The sequence below is a fragment of the Musa acuminata genome, chromosome BXJ3-3 (genome assembly GCF_036884655.1).
Source record: "Musa acuminata AAA Group cultivar baxijiao chromosome BXJ3-3, Cavendish_Baxijiao_AAA, whole genome shotgun sequence".
In the NCBI taxonomy this organism is placed as follows: domain Eukaryota; kingdom Viridiplantae; phylum Streptophyta; class Magnoliopsida; order Zingiberales; family Musaceae; genus Musa; species Musa acuminata.
This window is the reverse complement of record NC_088351.1, coordinates 24,612,416-24,628,708: the sequence shown is the minus strand read 5'-3', so window position 1 is coordinate 24,628,708 and position 16,293 is coordinate 24,612,416. Positions and strand designations below refer to the sequence as shown.

General features: G+C 40.6%; 3 protein-coding genes across 3 annotated transcripts; 1 reads left to right on the top strand and 2 right to left on the bottom strand.

Annotated features, from left to right (window-relative positions):
* Positions 1-2,382: 2,382 nt before the first annotated feature.
* On the top strand, positions 2,383-5,144 carry LOC103978353 (AP2-like ethylene-responsive transcription factor ANT). Its single transcript, XM_018823029.2, has 8 exons — positions 2,383-3,248; positions 3,426-3,508; positions 3,661-3,669; positions 3,766-3,854; positions 3,916-3,989; positions 4,065-4,115; positions 4,211-4,287; positions 4,350-5,144. The coding sequence occupies exons 1-8, from the start codon at positions 2,383-2,385 to the stop codon at positions 4,859-4,861; spliced, it is 1,761 nt and encodes a 586-aa protein (XP_018678574.2). The 3' UTR covers positions 4,862-5,144.
* An 877-nt stretch (positions 5,145-6,021) lies between these two features.
* On the bottom strand, positions 6,022-8,623 carry LOC103978343 (uncharacterized). The gene is made up of 3 exons (XM_065140678.1): positions 8,398-8,623; positions 6,677-7,111; positions 6,022-6,581 (listed from the first exon to the last, which is right to left on the bottom strand). The coding sequence occupies exons 1-3, from the start codon at positions 8,452-8,454 to the stop codon at positions 6,342-6,344; spliced, it is 732 nt and encodes a 243-aa protein (XP_064996750.1). The 5' UTR covers positions 8,455-8,623; the 3' UTR covers positions 6,022-6,341.
* A 277-nt stretch (positions 8,624-8,900) lies between these two features.
* Positions 8,901-13,761, bottom strand: LOC103978344 (branched-chain amino acid aminotransferase 2, chloroplastic). Its single transcript, XM_009394109.3, has 10 exons — positions 13,406-13,761; positions 13,262-13,332; positions 12,151-12,325; positions 11,702-11,881; positions 11,458-11,589; positions 11,073-11,171; positions 10,585-10,701; positions 10,314-10,409; positions 9,635-9,747; positions 8,901-9,246 (listed from the first exon to the last, which is right to left on the bottom strand). The coding sequence occupies exons 1-10, from the start codon at positions 13,454-13,456 to the stop codon at positions 9,132-9,134; spliced, it is 1,149 nt and encodes a 382-aa protein (XP_009392384.1). The 5' UTR covers positions 13,457-13,761; the 3' UTR covers positions 8,901-9,131.
* Positions 13,762-16,293: the final 2,532 nt, after the last annotated feature.

Below are 16,293 nucleotides of genomic sequence, written 5' to 3'. Positions count from 1 at the left end.
TTTTTATTTCATTCATTTTAATCTTAATTTTTATATTTTATCAATTATTTTTAAATAAACTATACGACTAATAATATATCAATTAAGATATATTATAAAATTGATTAGATTATGATTATGATTATTGACTAATAGAAAAAATTTTCAATTATAATGAGACTGAGATGCCAAAAGAAATTTGCTAATTATTATTCTATACCTTTTACTCTCACCATGATCTATTTTCAATCTTCCTTGATCCTTAATCAATGAGTCTAATTCTTCTTGTAATTTAATGTTTTCAAATTTCATGATGGTACAATTATATATGATTTTAAAAATAATATCGAAAGATACTTATCATAAATTTAATATATTATTATTTATTTTTTTTATAATAATAATAATATAATTTTTATGCTTAATACTTTTTGCTGTGCTCCCAGACATCCCTCCTCCCAAACATCCCACCCACTCGTTCTTGGAGTTCTGACATCATCAACGGCATGCGTTCCGTTCAGTAGCAAAAGATTCATTGCTGCTCATTCGTGCATCAAACGGAGAACTCAATCCTAACTTAGATTCACGAGTGTCTTACTTAATTACCGCTAACATTCCCCCGAACCCAAATCGCTCTTTCTACTGCTCCGCCAAGGCTAAGTAAGACGACAAAGCCAAAGAGGAAGAGAAAGCAGACGGGGACCCTTTTCAGCCTTAGCCGTCAGCATTGACCTCTGAAGACGACTTCAGCATTGAAGGCTCTGTCCCGTCTCAGCCTGCTTTTATCACATGCCAACAGATGGGAAGCAATGTTGCAACATCCATTTGGTTCTCGCTTTGACAATGACCCTACCATGACTGTTCTTTCTCCTTCAACCCAGCCACTTTCCATGATGGTGGTGGCATCCGTGGGGGCTCCTTTAGGTCTCCGACTGCCTCCTCTTTTCCATCACACACACCATAGTTAATCTCTCTATCTCTCCCGTATCGGCATAGTCTACTCTTGTAGTGTACAGCTCTCTTGTGGCTCTCAGTCGATCGCTACCAAATAGGGATCCATTGTGTGGGGTATCTTTCTTGGATTTTGTGCTTCGCACTATTATTGAACGGTAGCAGAAGCTTGATCTCCGTGTTATCTTGAGAGAGTCGCATTAATTCCACAGTAGTACTGGTCATTTCTCTGTCCCCATTCGAGCTTCTTCCGACTCTCAAGTACCAGAAGATGCAGTATGAACTGTCAAATCATTTGTATGTACCGCAGCCTCTCCATCTCGTGTACTTGAAGCGAAATGCATCTTGGTCTCCGCCACGGGAGTCCCCATTTGGCATCAGTCCGGTCTCAGCACTCTCCTTCAGAAAGAAGAGACATCAGGTTGGATCATGAAACCTCCTCCGTTGGAATCAATCAGGCATTGTGCTGAACCAGTCGGTGTGCTGTTTCGAGGATGAACAGAATGGCAGCAGATGAGAATCAAAGTGGCAGTATCTAAATCGACATAGTGAAAGATAAACTTCACAGACCACAGACCTGTATGCATCCTTATTGAGGCTCGGTCATCAACCTGCAACATCTTTACTTCGAACTCAAACCAAAAGTGTCCCCTTCTTATGATCTGCTTCTGTCAGTTTGGCCATGATCATTTCTGGTTTCAGCTGTAGATTCTCACAGTAGCAAAGGCAAATGAGTCGAAGGGGAAGAGGCAACTTGCTCTATAGTTTTTGAGGTGGGGGAGAAGAGTGTGGTTGACACGGTCATCATTGCAGTAATCAAAAAGGAGATGGGTATAAGGATACATGGATGTTGACATCTGTACCCTGGAATCTCTCTGTACCTCATACCTCTCCGGTACCAAATCATTCCCTCATGAAAACTGTCCCTAAGAAGGCCATGCACATATGCATACATCACAGGAAAGCCTTTGCAGAAACTCTTTGGAGATCTTTTAGCTTCTGTAATAGCAGTGAATTAGGCTTATAAATCTATGCAAATGGAGGTCACGTTGAGGACAAACAGGATTCATGGATTGCACTGCGTTTAGTACAGAAAGTACTGTTGTGAAGTGACTACTTGGACAGTCGTCTTTCCCTGTCACACTGTCTCCTGGCCATTACACTGTAAAGGTAGCAGCCTTGCTTGGGTATCTGATGGTGAGATATAAAGAATGGAAGGGGGGCTTCTCCCTGTTAGCAGCGTCGCCATAAAAACGAAAAACTACAACACTATCCCCCCTTCTCAGACCACAAATCCCCACTGTTTATTGTTGTCGAGCACTTGCCTGTTGGAGCTCATTCTTTTTGCTTAGATTGAATGATCTTATGTGGTTCTCCTCTCGTTAGTGCAGTGTTTGGAGAATGGAATCCATGAGCAGCAACAACTGGTTGGGCTTCTCTCTCTCCACTCACATGAACACGGAGGTGTCTTCAGAGCCACCTCATCGCCAAACTCGACCCGCCCTTGCCGCTGCTCCGACTGCAGTAGCATGCAACTCCGGTGTATGCTACGGGATGGAAGATGAGAACGGCGGAGGACTTTACTCACAGCTATCCATCATGCCATTGAAGTCCGATGGGTCTCTCTGCAACATGGAAGCACTCAGGAGATCACAGCAGGAAGGTCTGCCCGGAAGTCATCGCATCGGTAATACGTTCCAGAAATGCTTGTTCTTATTCATGTTTCAATGTGATGAAGGAATGATGATGCTATCTCCATCACCAAAACTAGCAGACTTTCTCAGTGGCGGACAGCATATGGGGATCCATCACCAGTATGAGAACAATGACAGAGCAGCAATCGCTCTAAGCTTAGACAGCATGCACCGTAACGAGGAATCTGAGACCGGGGGCCATGTCAACCAGATGCAAGTGCAACAACAACTGTGCTTTGGGCCATCGCAGGAAGGGATGTGCTCTGAGGTGACAAGCCATGAAATGGACGTGGACGCCATTCCCGGACTGAGAAATTGGGTGCACTGGCACCACAATGCTTGCAACAACGGATCGTGCGAGGAAGGAGGTCTTGGAGCTGGTAACCCTGTTGGTGCAATGGGATATGGTCATCTGCAATCTTTGAGCTTGTCCATGAGCCCTGGGGCTCAGTCCAGCTATGTCACAGCTCCATTGCAGACCTCTGCTGCTGTTGCAACCGAGTGCATGGCTTCAGATGCACCAAGAAAGAGGAGGACCGGCAAAGGGGGCCGGAAGCAACCAGTTCATAGGAAAAGCGTTGACACTTTTGGGCAGAGAACGTCTCAGTATAGAGGTGTTACCCGGTCAGTGGTCATGGTGGTAATTCTTACTAGGGCCGTCATTTAGTATATCTTCTCATTTTCTTCTGTAGGATACTGCAAACATTTCATGCTTTTCGCCATGAATCAAATCAATGTTCTTTTTTCTGGTGATCTTCTTTCTGGCAAAAACATATACGATGAGTTCTTTTCATGCATCAGGCATCGGTGGACTGGTAGATACGAAGCACATCTCTGGGACAACACCTGCAAGCAAGAAGGCCAGACAAGGAAAGGAAGGCAAGGTGAGCAGAGCAGAGCAAATAGATTCTGTTCCGAGAACCTCTTCTCCAGATGTTTCCGACTGAAAACTAAACCACGCTAACTACAAATGAAATCTTGTCTGCCATGTTCTTGCTTTGGGAGATGTGTCATAAAGCATCATGAGCTTCTGCAGTTTATCTTGGTAACCTTTCCCTGAACTCAGATATCTACTTCATTTCCACCTGTCAACTTCTTCATGAGTGAGCTCAGATATACCACTCGCATTTCAATCTCTCAGGGGGTTACGATATGGAGGAGAAAGCTGCCAGAGCATATGACTTGGCTGCATTGAAGTACTGGGGTTCATCAACACACATCAACTTCCCGGTATGTTTGATCAGTTCAAATCTTCTTCATACTTGCAATACTGTGATGGGAATTCATGCAGTCGGAGAATTACCAACAAGAGCTTGACGAGATGAAGAGCATGACCAGGCAAGAGTACGTTGCCCACTTAAGAAGGTGAATCTCCTTGTCCACTAATCCTAAATGGGACTGGTGGAGGTCTCATCTATCTCTGCTTCGATTTGCTTACAGAAGGAGCAGTGGGTTCTCACGAGGTGCTTCGATGTACCGGGGAGTCACAAGGTGGAGGTGACTTGGGGTTATAAGAGATGGAGCATCCACATTTCTCAGCTTTGATATCATCTGCTGATTCGTTGCCATTTAATGTTGCTCTTCAGGCATCACCAGCATGGAAGGTGGCAAGCTCGGATCGGTCGAGTTGCTGGGAACAAAGATCTGTACCTTGGAACCTTCAGTAAGTTTCTGATGTCTGCCACCTTCAATAAGATCACTGTTGCATCATCATCAGCCTTTCAGGTACACAAGAGGAAGCAGCCGAAGCCTATGACATTGCAGCAATTAGATTTCGTGGGGTAAATGCAGTTACTAACTTTGACATAGCAAGATACGATGTGGAGAAGATAATGGCGAGCAGTACCTTGCTGTCGGGAGAGCTTGCCAGGAGATCAAACAAGGCAACTGATGCAGGAAAAGAGCCACCTCCAGCACAGGATAGCTGCAGAGATCTTACAGAAGAAAGCAGCTCTGGTGCGGGGTGGAAGATGGACTTCCAACAGCAAACTCCTCCCTCCGAGTACAGGAGCCCCATGGAATTCTCACCTGTTCTTCATGGGTTGGTCGTGGGAAGCTCGAGGTCAATGCAAGGGGTCGGTGACACGGACAGGTTAGGGAAGAGCTTGAGCAGCTCCGTGGATCAAACTGAGCTCTCGCTGTTGTATGCCAAGGGATCATCCCCAGAGTTCACTGGTTCTACTTGGGCTCCATCAGCGCCTCACATGCCAGTGTTCGCTGCACGGGGCGATGCTTAATCTTCTGCGGGTTGGTAATACATTTCAGATTCATGAGCAAGTCACCGAAGAGAGGAATTGCTGTGCTATTTTGGTGGAAAATACTGCAGACATGAAATAGGCTTCAGGTCTAAGGAGAAAGATGATGATGGTTTTTTAGTTAGTCGAGAAGAAGAAGAAGAAGAAGAAGAAGGGTTCTCTCACAGCAGATGCAGTGTAAACTTTTGACCACTCTTTGATCCTTTTCGTTGTCACCACCAACATTCTCTTTATTTGTCTTGGCTGTGATCTGCTGCTCTCATCATGTCTGCATGTCTAAATTGACGATGGATCTGTGTGAATTATCATTACATCGAAGCCATTTAGGGATGCATATATATAAGAATGAATATGCATTAAATCCAATTTGAGATAATAGGATACGATAAAATTTATGGTTACCCAATTCTACCAATTGACAGACATTCTAATGCCTCATTTCAGTAACATCAGTGGCTTTAATGCAACTATTAACATAATTAAAATCCTGACTACTTAGTTGTAGTTTAGCCTTGAGAAAAGCTGATGATACCATCCATCAACTAAGATAGATCGAGTTGTTTCCAGGACTGAAACTCTAATCTACTATGCTTCTTGTCCCGAATGAAGCAACTTGGGATTTGTCCTGTGACCTTGCTTCTTATCAAAGGCAATCCGTACACGAATCAGTACGTTCTAAATCATTACCGTCATCATAATTTGAAGACACCATAAATTAAAATCTTATTAGTATAGGCAGGACATGATAGTAAGGATTAGTTTTTAAGTTCCAATAACTCTCAAGGAGGTGAAACAAAGAATACCTTAGTCGTCAGGTAATAAGCCACTCTATCCAAGCAGTTTCATGGACTTTGCACATGTAGATGAACATAACCTGCAGTAATGGTGAAAAAGGCGAGTGAGTGCGCAGTTGGGGAACAACAAATTGCCCATCAATGGTGACCAAATCCACTATACTCACTCGGTTATTGCACACATGATGTTGAAGATAACACCCAGATCACAGAAGAAAATCGAAGCACAGCATCATATGTAGATTTGGAGATTGTTAGAGCAGCAATCCAAGAACAAACCTTCTGCCAGTTGGGGATCAGCGCCTCAGTTGAACCTGTCTCAGTCATCTATTTAATTCACATGCATGGTAGGGAGTACAACCTATCTTGATAAATTTTTGAAAACAATGCTAAACAAATACATGTAAGATGCAGGGGTCAACTCACTACTGATAGATCTTACAGGGTGCAGAACTAGGTAAAAAGTTGATTGATTTCTCTGAGCCACACTATCGTATGTTGAGTACAATAACCTCCTCAATCCATAAATCACATAACAAAGAACAACAATCTTGTTCTTGTTGTCAAACTCAAGAGAGAATTTTTCTCAAAGAAAAGGCTTGTAGGTATTATTAATTAAACTGGTAGGACTGGGACCGTTGACCGACGGCGCATTCTGATTCTTGATATCATCTGTCTGCTGCAACTTTCTCACCAACCACAGTACTTGCATCAGTCGACCGTGCGTTCTGATTCTTGATATCATCTGTCTGCTGCAACTTTCTCACCAACCACAGAACTTGCATCAGTCCACCATTGCCAATATGCGAAAGAAGCACCTTACCTTGCAGTTTGAAGCACAAAGAAACAAACTTAACAAACACAAAAAATGATCCAATGCCCAGAAGATTTGTATTAGGGTCTCCATCCTGTTCAAAAGCAGTAAGAAATGCAAGGGTATGATCACAAATTTGAACAGAAATAGAATAATCAAAATAAATCATGAGTAAATCACAAATTATACCTCTATGCGACTTTTCAAAAACTCTTGCAAGGATTCCTTTATGAAATCTGCCAATGCTACACCAACAAACAGGCCAATTGGTACAAGAAGTTCTCTATCTCTTGAGATAGCAAGAGATATGTCCGATAAAAAGCTTATAGCATACAGCCCAATGAAGGACCACCTGAGAGCCTTTTTTCCAAGAAAGAACAATTGGCGAAGAACCATATCTTTAGCTTCTTCCCAAGGAAACTCTTTGAGCGATTTAGGAGAGGCCTCCCATATCCTATCTGCCAAATCTTTGAAATAACTAGTAGCTTTGTTTGGTTGAGCAAAGTTTCCAGCAGCTTGCAATTTTATTATTGAATGTCTTATAGGTTGCCGCTTTAAGTGGTATTTTGAAGAAGGATAGAAGCCATGATGGTCAAAGGTTCTACAGCTACAGTGAGTTATTATCTGCCAAATGAAAAGCAAGAATGTTAAAGAATCCAGTAAGAAATTATTATTCACAATGCTATGCCTAGTGCAGTTTAAATCTATATTTATTAGGGAAAACATGATAAACCTAAAAGGAACAAAATAACATATTATCTCAGAAGACAGAAAAACACAAACAAGTCATATAATGCATTTCAACACAGCATTCTACAATCAACTTATACTAAATCTGGTTTTTAAAAAAAAACAAGAGATGGCTATTTTAATCAAATTCACTAGGTCGATTAAATTAATCTGGGTTATCAGGATCAAAGTACCTTAACCAGGTTTCTTTGAAGCTTCATAACTTTATCGTGGCTGGCAGGCTGGAGCCTCCAGTCAATGGCTTAATGAATCTCCTCCATTCAGAACCAGACAATACCTTAAGGTATCTAATCTCTTCTCATCCTTAATAATTGTCATCTTCCCTCTGATGTCATGCAAAACTCTTATAGTTATGGCAGTCTGCAAATGACCGACTTAGATGATCTATAAGTATGGAAACACAGATGTTGGTACGACTCTAAGATTTCATAACTTTGCCCTTGCAATTCGATGGCACATCCTTCAGGGATCTTTAGAACGATGGAAGCATACAACAAGCTAATCAAAGGTATGACCAGTGACAATTCTAGTGAAAGATATGGCATTAATTTCAAGAACTTCTCAAACACTAGAGCAAGCTAGGGTTGATAAAATAAAAGAATCACCACAGTGGCTGAAACTAAGATGTCTGTTTGTCATGAGTTATACACGACTAGAATCCCCAACAGTCCACCAAAATTAGTACCTCAGCTTGATATAAAGCAATCCAATTTTATCAAGTTAAACACTTTTACAGTCTAAACCTTTTTCCATCAAGACAAACCAGCATCATCTAAATTCTATATCAGTATGCAATATGTACAAGCAGACATGAAGAACATCACGATTCTCATGTGAATGTGTCGTTAGAAGTCGAACAATCTCCTTGAAGGATCTCAACGTTTCGGACATGACCGCAAGCACATCACCATCGTCTGGAAATAACCTTGGGTCACAATAGTTAGATTAGCTCGGAGGAATGTCCAAATAATTAGGAATTCCCTCAAAGTTCGACCTAAAAGATCGTCGAGGGACTTGGTAAAGCAAAGTGCATTATTGGTGAATTCCCGAACCTTCATTTCTCTTACCTTGTCCCCATTTCCCCATCAACGAAACCCACCGATCCTCACAAAATAACGCACAGAGAATTGTTCAGCGAATTGAAAGAGGTTCGAACTTACTTTACTTGTGACCAGGTACATCGAACCGGAAGAAGCCGTGATCACCGAAGCCATCATCCGTGGTGCCGACGGTCGAATCCTCTCTTTCCGCCTCGGTTAGGGTTTTCTCTTCAGCATCACTTTCGACTGCTTCCGCATGCCTCGCAAGCCTCACAACCCCAGCTATGATGAAGCCGATGGGTAAAGAAGGCGAGAGACTTTAGGATTCGTGTTCATGCTAGTACTGTCCGTCCGTCCGTTTTGGTTGGGCCTGATTGATCATCGTGGGCCAGGTCGTAAATTATTAGGCCTTTTTTAGCGCTGCACGCACTATATATATATATATATATATATATATATATATATATATATATATATATATATATATATATCTTAACTCAATTGTTGTCACTAGAAAATGACAAGGTTCATTTTACAGAAAATGGCATAATAATAAAAACAATAATATAATAATACATGTTGTTTCATAGGCTATGCAAAATTCATCAGTAATTCTCTCACTCTAAAGATAAACGCTAAGTTTATTTGTCCACAAGAAAAGATGATCTAGCAAACCAAATAATTAAAAGGATACGCTTGCCTCACCATATGATGGCAAACCATTAGATGCATAATATGTTGGGACTGTGAGCTCCCAACATGGTCATAATCAATGTTTAAAAACACTTTCCTTTCAGATTCATAATTTGCTCACGCACGATTCTCATGCATGTATACAAAAAAGTTTGGGACAATCAATCAATTTCAAGCGTCCATCTTTTCTTGTCTTCTGCCCGCCCCATTTGAATTGCGGTGAGGATATCATATAGCTTTCGAGTGACAGTTGCAGCTCCTGTTTTATATTCAAACCTGCACAGGCAAAGAAATTATCCATGATCAAGAACTGAAAAGCAAAAGAAGATAGATAGGAGAACAGCATTTTTATTTTTTTTATTTCCTTCCTTGCAGCTTACAACAGTGGTTATAGGGCACCGATGGTTTCTGTTTTAATGTAAAATGATTTTAGAGCAGATTTAAAGCATTGTTAATCTACAACAATCTATCAGTGGATCTTATGCTGATTCTTGGTTCCCTGTTGATCTTGCCAAGAAGAAGATTTAAGAGCTCGGTCATTCTTTTTCATATCAAGCTCTAATATTCTAATATTCACTGTTTCGGTGGCAGATATTTTTTGAAACAATGCCATATGAATGATCTACACACAAAAAAAAAAAAGGGGGAAAACATTTATCAGTACCTTTGGCCTTGATAAGTAATACTGCCTACTGGAGCAACAACCACAGCGGTTCCTGTGCAAAATACTTCATCAGCATCCATCAGATCCTCGACAGAGACAAGCTGTTCCTCCACCTGATTGGCACAGAAATAAGAAAATTAAAATAAATGAAGTGAAGGAAGGAGAAAATAAATTATGCAACTGTTTTGTTTTTCAACCAAGGGAATCTGACTTTTTATGGATGTACTAACACATATGTGGCTAACTCACTTCAGGTCATATTTTTCAAATACTCTTCATGAATGTTTTGCTATATTTTTCAATCCTTTACCTCTAGCAAAAATGAAAAATAAATTCATGTCTGTATTATTTTGGTATCTCTAACTCAAGATGCACCTTGGGTACAACTTATGATGTCTCGCAGTTTTTCATTACTAGCTCAATAATTATCACTTAAATTTGATGGATTAGCAAGATATAAGTTCTACATAGTTTTCTCAGATTAGTATTAAAATTATGTCATATTGTAAATCTTTAAGCACTAAATGTATCATGAGGGCCTTCATCTTTGGTCTTTCTTCTGAAAGAAGTATGAAATGTCTTCGGATTCGGTAAAGTTGAACCTGCCTAATGTCGATACCGGCGCGTTGCCTTTCAAAAGAACAGATAACAACGGTTCTTGTAATGATCAATTTCTGACCTGGTATCCATAATCACGAGCTATTTCAATGATGCTTTTGCGGGTGATTCCTGGTAAAATGGTTCCCATAGTAACCGGTGTTGAAATGACATCATTCTGCAAGAGAAAATCTTGTAAATATTCACATGTTAACTGAACATTAGTTTTCCCTTTTTTTTTTAATTTCTGGTAAGAATAGATTATAAAAGCAGAGTTTTTTTTTTCTTTTTCTTTTGTGAGATTACTTGTTTGTTAGCAAAAGAGATTCCCCAAAAAAGAGGCACAAGCATACCTTCACAATGAACAAATTGCATGAAGAGGCCTCCTCCAAATATTTTTTCTTAATAGAATCAAGATATAAAACATCCGTAAATCCTTTAGCCTTAGCTTGTGTCTGTGCCTTGAGAACCTGAAAAATGGAGCAAGACTGAAAACCCTTGACGTTGTTGCCTTGCATTGAAAACATGAAAGGAGTATCTTTGGATGCAAGTGGGGATATAAAATGTTTGTTAGATTTCTCCAACAGAACCAGTAATTCTTTAGGCAAATATGATCTTTGGGTCTATTGGAATTACACAATCATACTGACTTGTCTACAAAGGACCCAAGGACAAAATTAACTCTAGGAAACATTTTAAAGATTAATCTCATAGAGAAGCAACTTCGAAAACATGTCCAATCATATAGGATAGTGATTGGACAAGTCAACTTGCAGATGGAGATTGCAAGCCCATGAACCTCATATTATACTAAATAAGGTAAAAAGAAATAGAAAAATACCGGTGCATAATTGGTAATTGTCTTCACACCACCAGTCCCACCAGGAGTGGCACGATGAGTGTTATCGTCTATTACTAGATTGATTGGAGCCAAACCCTCCTGCAAGCGAAGGAAGATTATATAACACTCACTAATGTAGCTCAAGAAAATTAGGTAAATATGCAACATGTATGAGATGCACGTAAAAGAGGGACCTCAAAAGACACATCTACTTAACCCTCCATTTGAGCATAATCAAGTAACAAGTAAAAATACAATGTATCGATGATAGATACCGAATTAGCTCTTTATGATAAACAAGTAAAAAGGAAAATTATCTTTGGTTGCAAAAACAGAAATAATTTGGTGGTAAAATAAGAAAGGACAATCATTAAGCATCAGTTACCTTAAAATATGTACCCACAGGAGCAGCATAGACTAGAAACATGTAATCTGGTGCTGGAGCCAAACCAAGCACCGGTCCACTCCCTATTAGTAGTGGTCTGATATAGAGTGAACCTTTTCCTTGAGGAGGCACCTGTTTCAGAAACCATGATATAGATGGATCTCGTGTGAACCATTCGGAGCTGAATGAGCCCTTTTCTCACAGATAACAGAATCTCAGTAATATGAACCTAAGAACATCATACCCATCGTTTATTGGCAAATATTGTCTCTTTGATGGCATGAATGAACTGTTCAACTGATGGAGATGGCATGCACAGTCTCTCTGCACCCATTTGCATTCGACGTGCATTCTCTTCTGGCCTAAAGAGCAAGAAACCACCATTATCTACTTTCCGATATGCTTTCAGACCTTCAAATAGACCCTGATCAAGACAATGATTTCACAATTTACCGAAAATGTTCGAACAAGTTTTTTAAACATAGATATGTTTAAACAGCATCACCTACTGAATGTATATGTACAATTTAGGAATTTCGAAAGTCCTTTAGTTTAGATTGGTGGAATGTACAATATGAAGGTCCCTGTAGGCTACATACAGATTAAAGAGAAGAGCTACAGAACTAACACTATCTACAACTGCAAGAAACATAATAAATATTCTTGACAGATGTGTGCCATAAATCTGCAAACCTGCCCATAATTTAGGACTCCTGATGATGGGCTCAACTCAATGTTTCCATACCGATTAAGCACTCCGGACGAGAATTTCTCATCTCGACCACATCTCATTACATACATGTAGTCGGTCGGTACGAGACCAAACCCAAGGTCATCCCAGTTAATATCAGCATCTTCTTCATCACTCCTGCGGATTTCACAAGTGAAAAAAGTTCATGTCAATCAGCAACTCAACAAGCTGCTAAAATTTCAGGTGAGGACACAACTTATGAAAATGATATCCTACAAAAAAAAAAAGAGAAAAACAAAATTCAAAATAGCTAACTTTTCTTATTTTCCTTCAATCCCTCCTCCTCCCCAAAAGAAAAAAAAAAAAAAAAAAAGGTAAAAGAAAAGACATGCCCCCTTTCTTGCAAGTTCTCCACGGTAAAGGTAGTAATTGCAGAGTCTCTCTTTTTACTCGTTCGGTAGGAACCAAAATAAATACTCTTTTTTGTAACTGAATGCTGGGGAATGTAATCAAAGGTAAGGATAGAGGATACTTTAAGTCTTCAACATTTATCTTTTCCTTCCAATCACCAAGGTATATTTCTATTAAACTAAAATATTAGACAAAAACTATTAACCATACTAAAATAGATTAAAAGATCCTAGAAGAACACAAAGAAACAAGAATTATCATTTGGGATTTAGTACATCGCATAGCATAGGGTAAAATCAAGGAAACAACTGTTTGGGTTAGAATCTGAAGATGAACACAATTATCCATAAGTAAGAACTATATATAACATATAAAATGGTTTGACGACAAACTACTAACTTTATAGAACAGATGATTAATTTATTTTCCTCTTTTAAGTCCAAGGAGGTTGCAGTTAAAAAACCATGCACAACTTAAAGGATGAGATCTACACGCCAAAGAGAATTTACTCAAAAGCCTCTAAACGAGGCAATCCGACGCTCCAACCAATTTGGAGCAACTGCAAGCATGATGAGAATATTATGTCACAAGAAAAAGTGATACGAGGTTTAATAAAAATGTGTTAATACTCAAAAAAGAAAAAGGGGGACAGAATTACATGGTAGTCATAAGAATAAGCATATACGATCGTGTCTATCTCACCTGATGGTGTCAAGACATGCCTGTTGCAAGGATGAAGCGGACCGCGACGCAAAGGATCGCCGGCCTGCAAGCTGCAGCAACAGCAACAGCACAGGTAAAATAAGACTGCAAAAATCACCAAAGGACGAACACAAACTGACCCACCCTGTAAAGCATGCTCGACGAAGCAGGCACGAGAGCTCGCCTCACTGACATAGCTTCTTCTGAATCAGACACAACGTCCCAGTCTTGATCCGTTTAAGATCCAAGAAAAGCAGGAAGACAAGCTCGTTTTATTGGCTGCCGATACCTTGAGCCTCCTCAAACTCGGGAAGATTTTCTTTGGAAAAGGCCAGAAAGAAAGTACCCAAATAACAGCGTCCGGAGACAAATCAGCAAATAAGGAGGAGGACGGGTTAAGAGTGATAAACTTGGGACGAAACCATAGGTGACAAGTCCTACGACTAATACATTAGAGGAAGAGAGATCCGCAGAATCAGAGAGGAGGGTAGATAAATAAAGCCGGATAGTCGGAGATAATCGATACACGTATGAAATAGGTGGCGAGGGAGAAGAGTCTATCTGTAATGGTTCCGCACACGCCTCTTACCATGCCTGCTTTTGACAGAGGCCGCTGCATTGCGCTCTGCCCCGTGAAAGTGTCCATCAGCAACGATTCCGCACACGCCTCTGTCGATGTCCGCTTTGACAAAGGCCGCTGCATTGTGCTCAGCCCCCTATTTCTCAGATCAAACCTGTCAGGTTTTCCAGCCACTTTTAACCTACACCATTGTCGATCAAGTTATATCCATGGCCATGGAAAATTTGCGTGTTCTTTTCAGGATTTACGAATGAATTCAACCTGCCTAATTCGCCCCAAAGAGTTGGGACCAAATATACGCACGCTGCCCTCGTGAACTAAGGCCAAAGAGAGCCATCGACACCATCCATGAGCGCAGCTGCTGCTGTCACTGTCACTGTCACTGTCACTTGCAGATGGTTCTAAAGTTGACCATCTCTTTGACGTGGCGTCGGTAGGGGTGTAAGGTGCATGTTGATGGATTTCTTGGTCAGATATCCTACGGAACTCGAAGCAAATCTTTTTCCCAACCACCTGGCAAGAGAAAAAAAAAAAAGGAATAGGAAGAAAAATGGACGACCATACCGTGTGAAAGGGGCCGACGGCCTCGAGTGACGTCGCCAACTCCCTCGTCCAAATCTGTCCAGAGAGAGAGAGAGAGACGTGTCAGTGGATAAGGACACATACGAGATGGGGAGAGCATCGTCGTCCCAATCCTCCTACCGTGCGTGTCGCGTCCGAAACCTTCGCACCTTCCATGTGGAACCCAATCCTCACGGCAAGCACGCGCGTGATGAAACATGCATCTTTGGACGCTTCCTTGACACCGCGGAGTCCGTTTTCTGGCCTCCCTCCGACGCCCGCCTACGAGACGATAAAGTTGTGCTCCGTGGAATTCTTACCCCCATGCACAAACTCCAAGAAATAAATGATAGGAGAAGAGACCGTTCACCTTAAAACAGGCACACACGTCTCTGAAAACCTAAGATAAAAAACCGAAACAGAAGGGTGAGCTTAAACAAATGGCAACTCGAAAGTATAATAATATGTTAGAGACGATTCCATGACCTGGATAAGTTTGCAGCATATGCTTGCTTATGACTTCGAGATCCTAAAATCTTATCGTAAAAAAAAGAAAGAAAAGGGATGATCACTTCAAGGGGATCGATCTCTTTGATCGTTTCGAGGGAATCAGCCTTCCTTGATCGCTTCGAGGGGATCGACCTCCTAGGGTTTTCCAAAAGATATAATAGTATTTTTCATAGATAACTGAAAAGAAACAGTTTCATCCCTATTTATAGAGTTCCGACTTTAACTAAACTAAAAAGACTTAATAAATACGTAAAAAAAAAAAACATAGAAAATAAAAGAAAAAAATAAAAGAATCCTAACAATCTCGCCTCCTTCAATTCAGCCTTGTCCTCAAGGTTGAGCAGCATCAAATTCTGGAAACTTCTCCTTAAGCATGCTGTAGGACTCCCAAGTGGCATATTCCTTTGGTAAGTTGACCCATTGCACCAGCACTTCAGTTACAGGATGTCTGCGGTACATTACAACTCGTCGATCAAGTATAGCTTGTGGTTGAGTTTGAACTTCCCCAGTAGTAGAAGTGTTTGGCAAATGGCACTGCACTATTGCATCTTCACCCAATTTCCTTTTAAGGCATGCAACATTAAAGACCGGATGTATTTTAGAGCTAGCAAGCAAATCCAAGCGATAAGCAACTTGTCCAATGCGTTCTAATACCTTATAAGGCCCAAAAAATTGAGATAGCTTCATGAAAGATCGGACCTTTATGGAAGTTTGCTTGTAGGATTGAAGATGAAGGAAAACCCAATCACCCATAGTAAATTCTCGTTCACTTCAGTGTTTATCAGCTTGTTATTTTATTTTTGCTTGTGCAACTGTGAGGTTATCCTTTAAAAGTTGAATAATCTTATTTATATTCATCAATTCCTTGTCCACTTGATCAACTTTAGAAGAACTGGGTATATATTTTGTAATTATAGGTGGGGGTTGACCATAAACTGCTTTAAATGGAGTCATTTTAATAGAAGAATGGTAAGAGGTATTATACCATCACTTTGCCCAGGGAAGCCATTTAATCCATTCCTTCGGCTTGTCGCTAGTAAAGCATCGGAGGTAATTTTCTAGGCACCTGTTTACCACTTCAGTTTACCCATCTATTTGTGGATGATAAGCAGTGCTCATATTCAGCTGAGTACCTTGTAAACGAAAAAGTTTTGTCCAGAAGGAGCTAGTAAAAATCTTGTCTCTGTCACTAACAATGGAACGGGGACTCCCATGCAACTTAGCTATGTTTTCTACAAAAATACGAGCAACACTTGCAGTAGTATAAGGATGTCGTAAAGTACAGAAATGAGCATACTTTGTAAGCCTATCCACGACTACAAGTATAGTACTCTTTCCTTGAGATGGTGGGAGACCGTTAATGAAACTCATAGATATGTCG

Coding starts and splice junctions, on each gene's coding strand:
- LOC103978353 (XM_018823029.2), top strand. CDS start 2,383: ATGAACACGGAGGTGTCTTCAGAGCCACCTCATCGCCAAACTCGACCC. Junction 3,990..4,064: donor TACGTTGCCCACTTAAGAAG/GTGAATCTCCTT, acceptor ATTTGCTTACAG/AAGGAGCAGTGGGTTCTCAC. Junction 4,116..4,210: donor ATGTACCGGGGAGTCACAAG/GTGGAGGTGACT, acceptor GTTGCTCTTCAG/GCATCACCAGCATGGAAGGT.
- LOC103978343 (XM_065140678.1), bottom strand. CDS start 8,454: ATGATGGCTTCGGTGATCACGGCTTCTTCCGGTTCGATGTACCTGGTC. Junction 7,112..8,397: donor TGTACCTGGTCACAAGTAAA/GTAAGTTCGAAC, acceptor TTCATTTGGCAG/ATAATAACTCACTGTAGCTG. Junction 6,582..6,676: donor TTTTGAAAAGTCGCATAGAG/GTATAATTTGTG, acceptor GCTTTTGAACAG/GATGGAGACCCTAATACAAA.
- LOC103978344 (XM_009394109.3), bottom strand. CDS start 13,456: ATGTCAGTGAGGCGAGCTCTCGTGCCTGCTTCGTCGAGCATGCTTTAC. Junction 10,410..10,584: donor GCAATTTGTTCATTGTGAAG/GTATGCTTGTGC, acceptor TTTCTCTTGCAG/AATGATGTCATTTCAACACC. Junction 9,748..10,313: donor CTCGTGATTATGGATACCAG/GTCAGAAATTGA, acceptor TGTGCCAATCAG/GTGGAGGAACAGCTTGTCTC.